Raw genomic sequence first — 5,343 nt, forward strand, 5'->3', positions numbered from 1 at the left:
AGGTTACAGTATGTCTCTGTAGGTAAAACAACACTACTAGGTTACAGTATGTCTCTGTAGGTAAAACAACACTACTAGGTTACAGTATGTCTCTACAGGTAAAACAACACTACTAGGTTACAGTATGTCTCTACAGGTAAAACAACACTACTAGGTTACAGTATGTCTCTGTAGGTAAAACAACACTACTAGGTTACAGTATGTCTCTACAGGTAAAACAACACTACTAGGTTACAGTATGTCTCTACAGGTAAAACAACACTACTAGGTTACAGTATGTCTCTACAGGTAAAACAACACTACTAGGTTACAGTATGTCTCTACAGGTAAAACAACACTGCTAGGTTACAGTATGTCTCTACAGGTAAAACAACACTACTAGGTTACAGTATGTCTCTACAGGTAAAACAACACTACTAGGTTACAGTATGTCTCTACAGGTAAAACAACACTACTAGGTTACAGTATGTCTCTGTAGGTAAAACAACACTACTAGGTTACAGTATGTCTCTGTAGGTAAAACAACACTACTAGGTTACAGTATGTCTCTACAGGTAAAACAACACTACTAGGTTACAGTATGTCTCTACAGGTAAAACAACACTACTAGGTTACAGTATGTCTCTACAGGTAAAACAACACTGCTAGGTTACAGTATGTCTCTACAGGTAAAACAACACTGCTAGGTTACAGTATGTCTCTACAGGTAAAACAACACTGCTAGGTTACAGTATGTCTCTACAGGTAAAACAACACTACTAGGTTACAGTATGTCTCTACAGGTAAAACAACACTACTAGGTTACAGTATGTCTCTACAGGTAAAACAACACTACTAGGTTACAGTATGTCTCTACAGGTAAAACAACACTACTAGGTTACAGTATGTCTCTACAGGTAAAACAACACTACTAGGTTACAGTATGTCTCTACAGGTAAAACAACACTACTAGTATCATCCTGATCAAGATTGTGAATTGTGGTCTAACTGTAGAAATAACTGGAGAAGTGTCCCTACAGCGCTGTGTTTTCCATTTGTCTCCTACGATCTCGAAGTATGCAGTATGTTTAACACATGGGGCTGTGTGTGGTTAGCGTATGGGGCTGTGTGTGGTTAGCGTATGGGGCAGTGTGTGGTTAACGCATGGGGCTGTGTGTGGTTAACGTATGGGGCTGTGTGTGGTTAACGTATGGGGCTGTGTGTGGTTAGCGTATGGGGCTGTGTGTGGTTAGCGTATGGGGCTGTTAGCGTATGGGGCTGTGTGTGGTTAGCGTATGGGGCTGTGTGTGGTTAACGTATGGGGCTGTTAGCGTATGGGGCTGTGTGTGTTTAACGTATGGGGCTGTGTGTGGTTAACGTATGGGGCTGTGTGTGGTTAGCGTATGGGGCTGTGTGTGGTTAGCGTATGGGGCTGTGTGTGGTTAGCGTATGGGGCTGTGTGTGGTTAGCGTATGGGGCTGTGTGTGGTTAGCGTATGGGGCTGTGTGTGGTTAGCGTATGGGGCTGTGTGTGGTTAGCGTATGGGGCTGTGTGTGGTTAACGTATGGGGCTGTGTGTGGTTAACGTATGGGGCTGTGTGTGGTTAACGTATGGGGCTGTGTGTGGTTAACGTATGGGGCTGTGTGTGGTTAACGTATGGGGCTGTGTGTGGTTAGCGTATGGGGCTGTGTGTGGTTAACGTATGGGGCTGTGTGTGGTTAGCGTATGGGGCTGTGTGTGGTTAACGTATGGGGCTGTTAGCGTATGGGGCTGTGTGGTTAGCGTATGGGGCTGTTAGCGTATGGGGCTGTGTGTGGTTAGCGTATGGGGCTGTTAGCGTATGGGGCTGTTAGCGTATGGGGCTGTTAGCGTATGGGGCTGTTAGCGTATGGGGCTGTGTGTGGTTAGCGTATGGGGCTGTTAGCGTATGGGGCTGTGTGTGGTTAGCGTATGGGGCTGTTAGCGTATGGGGCTGTTAGCGTATGGGGCTGTTAGCGTATGGGGCTGTTAGCGTATGGGGCTGTGTGTGGTTAGCGTATGGGGCTGTTAGCGTATGGGGCTGTGTGTGGTTAGCGTATGGGGCTGTTAGCGTATGGGGCTGTGTGTGGTTAACGTATGGGGCTGTGTGTGGTTAGCGTATGGGGCTGTGTGTGGTTAGCGTATGGGGCTGTGTGTGGTTAACGTATGGGGCTGTGTGTGGTTAGCGTATGGGGCTGTGTGTGTTTAACGTATGGGGCTGTGTGTGGTTAGCGTATGGGGCTGTGTGTGGTTAACGTATGGGGCTGTTAGCGTATGGGGCTGTGTGTGGTTAGCGTATGGGGCTGTTAGCGTATGGGGCTGTGTGTGGTTAGCGTATGGGGCTGTTAGCGTATGGGGCTGTGTGTGGTTAGCGTATGGGGCTGTTAGCGTATGGGGCTGTGTGTGGTTAGCGTATGGGGCTGTGTGTGGTTAGCGTATGGGGCTGTGTGTGGTTAACGTATGGGGCTGTGTGTGGTTAACGTATGGGGCTGTGTGTGGTTAACGTATGGGGCTGTGTGTGGTTAACGTATGGGGCTGTGTGTGGTTAACGTATGGGGCTGTGTGTGGTTAACGTATGGGGCTGTGTGTGGTTAACGTATGGGGCTGTGTGTGGTTAACGTATGGGGCTGTGTGTGGTTAGCGTATGGGGCTGTGTGTGGTTAACGTATGGGGCTGTGTGTGGTTAGCGTATGGGGCTGTTAGCGTATGGGGCTGTGTGTGGTTAGCATATGGGGCTGTGTGTGGTTAACGTATGGGGCTGTGTGTGGTTAGCGTATGGGGCTGTGTGTGGTTAGCGTATGGGGCTGTGTGTGGTTAGCGTATGGGGCTGTTAGCGTATGGGGCTGTGTGTGGTTAACGTATGGGGCTGTGTGTGGTATTTGTGGAGTTGGCAGTTCTAGGATATCAGTTATCCTCACCTAGGCCCAGGGCCTAAAATGAACACCTGCCACCTGCCGAACGTGGGTAGATTTTGGTGTTGGCGGGTAAGAATGTGCGTGGCAATACTCCAGGCTCTACAGTGTGGGTATTTCATAAAAATAGTCAAGCATGGGCCCAAGTGAGTTGTGATTTATAGCTAAATAAAAGCTGCAGTAGCTGTTTTCAAAGTATTAATGCCATTTTGTTTCGTATCTGTTAATGCACAAAGAAAGCTATAACATTAGGATTCAGATATCAGGCAGCTACACTGCCTGTCTGGGGGGCTGAGTGTTGAAATATTTGTTTTTAGAAGCAATGGGCACAGGCATAAAAGTTGGTCTAATTTACTCAATTCTCCTACAGTGATTTCTTGTTTATTTACATTGTTTTGTTCACAAGCTAGGTCACTTTTTCAATGTTTGAGTTTCCTCCCACTGCTAGCAAAAAGAGACATCGTTGGCTCTCTACTAGTGACACAGGCACAGGTGATGACTTGAGTGGCCCTGTTACCAAGGTAACCTCAAAAGGGCAGCTAAACATTTTTTCTCTGATATATTTATGTTAAAAATACTCAGGTCACAGAATAGTAAATTAAATCGAGCAATATAACCAATAACGTCTTACTAGTAATACATTTCTTGTTTTAGAAACATTGCTAAGCCTGCTCATCGTTTTTTTGTGTTTCTTTGTGTAATTATGGCAAAAAAATAATATTTGGGCTGGTAAAAAATCTGATTGGCTGGTAGATTAAAAAAATGAATCTACCTGCCACAGTGGTTGGTATACAAACAAGTTAGTTTTAGGCCCTGTCTTTTATGTCTGTGTCCTCTCCTTACCCTGTGTCTGTCTGACTGACTGTCTGACTGACTGACTGTACCGTCTTCTATCTGTCTGTGTCCTCTCCTTACCCCGTGTGTGTCTGACTGTCTGACTGACTGTCTGACTGACTGACTGTACCGTCTTCTATCTGTCTGTGTCCTCTCCTTACCCTGTGTGTGTAGTTTGATAGAATAAAAGTTTACCAACGCTCTTCAGGCCAGCTTGATCAAAACAGGAAATGATGTCCTGAACTGACTGACTAGTGATAATAGAGAATAGGTAGACTTTCTCTCCCCAACTAACTGTCTCTCCTTGTGTGTGTAGTTTGACTGTTAGTCCCGCTGACTCTCTCCCTCCCCTCTGTCTCTGCAGCGCTGCACTCAGACCGGCCAGTCGTTGATGGAGTTCTTGCAGGGGAGCGGTGACTACTGCCACGCCCAACATCTCAGCGCTTGAGCCCAGGCCCCCCGGGGGGAGGATGGCCCTGCTGCCCTGCTGCACCTCCCACCCCTGAATGCCCACAGCCAGGTCGCCCTCTCCACCCAGACCCAGCCGCCCCCACACTGACTGCAGATTGACTGACGCACGGCAGGCCCACTAACTCACCAGATGGGGTAGTGAGTGTCGGTGGGCAAGGGCAGCGTAAGCTAACGGACAGCTACCTCTTCACCCCCCCTTGGCACCTTACTCTTCACCCTCTCCAACCCCCACTCTATTCCCAGCACCCCAAGACACCCTGGACAGGAGAGACTTGAGAGGACCTTGTAAAGTCCTCCTGAGGTGGGGTGTTGTTGCTGGGGTTTGTTCCTCAGCCTCAGAGAGACTAGCAGGGGTGACCTGCCTGCCTGGCTTCCTGCCTGCTGTGTCAGGACAGTGTACTGTAGCTGGTGGGCTGGGTGCTCCTCTGTCAGGGTGGGTGCGGGCCCCTGGGTCTGGGTCGACGTCGTGGCTTCTTCTCCTGAGAGTGGGATCCTCAGTGTGTCCAGAATGAACCGTCCGGCTCCCCCCGTCGAGGTCTGCTACAAGAACATGAGGTTCCTCATCACACACAACCCCACCAACGCCACCCTCGACACCTTCATCGAGGTGAGACAGAGAACCTTCCACACAACACCACTAACACCACTCTTATTACCTTCATCGAGATGAGACAGAGAACCTTCCACACAACACACTAACACCACTCCTATCACCTTCATCGAGGTGAGACAGAGAAGAACCTTCCACACAACACCACTCTTATCACCTTCATCGAGGTGAGACAGAGAACCTTCCACACAACACACTAACACCACTCTTATCACCTTCATCGAGGTGAGACAGAGAGGAACCTTCCACACAACACACTAACACCACTCTTATCACCTTCATCGAGGTGAGACAGAGAGGAACCTTCCACACAACACACTAACACCACTCTTACCACCTTCATCGAGGTGAGACAGAGAGGAACCTTCCACACAACACCACTAACACCACTCTTATCACCTTCATCGAGGTGAGACAGAGAGGAACCTTCCACACAACACACTAACACCACTCTTATTACCTTCATCGAGGTGAGACAGAGAGGAACCTTCCACACAACACCACTAACACCACTCTTAT

General features: G+C 48.4%; 1 protein-coding gene across 1 annotated transcript in view; it reads left to right on the plus strand.

The window, feature by feature from the left end:
* Window positions 1-4,504: 4,504 nt before the first annotated feature.
* LOC129848880 (protein tyrosine phosphatase type IVA 3-like) overlaps window positions 4,505-5,343 on the plus strand; it is a gene marked incomplete at its 3' end in the record, with an annotated part of 23,838 nt that continues 22,999 nt past the window's right edge. The window contains 1 exon segment of the mRNA XM_055915979.1: window positions 4,505-4,821. Coding sequence (XP_055771954.1) covers window positions 4,723-4,821 — 99 coding nt within the window.

Source organism: Salvelinus fontinalis, unplaced genomic scaffold, assembly GCF_029448725.1.
Source record: "Salvelinus fontinalis isolate EN_2023a unplaced genomic scaffold, ASM2944872v1 scaffold_1254, whole genome shotgun sequence".
NCBI classification, from domain to species: domain Eukaryota; kingdom Metazoa; phylum Chordata; class Actinopteri; order Salmoniformes; family Salmonidae; genus Salvelinus; species Salvelinus fontinalis.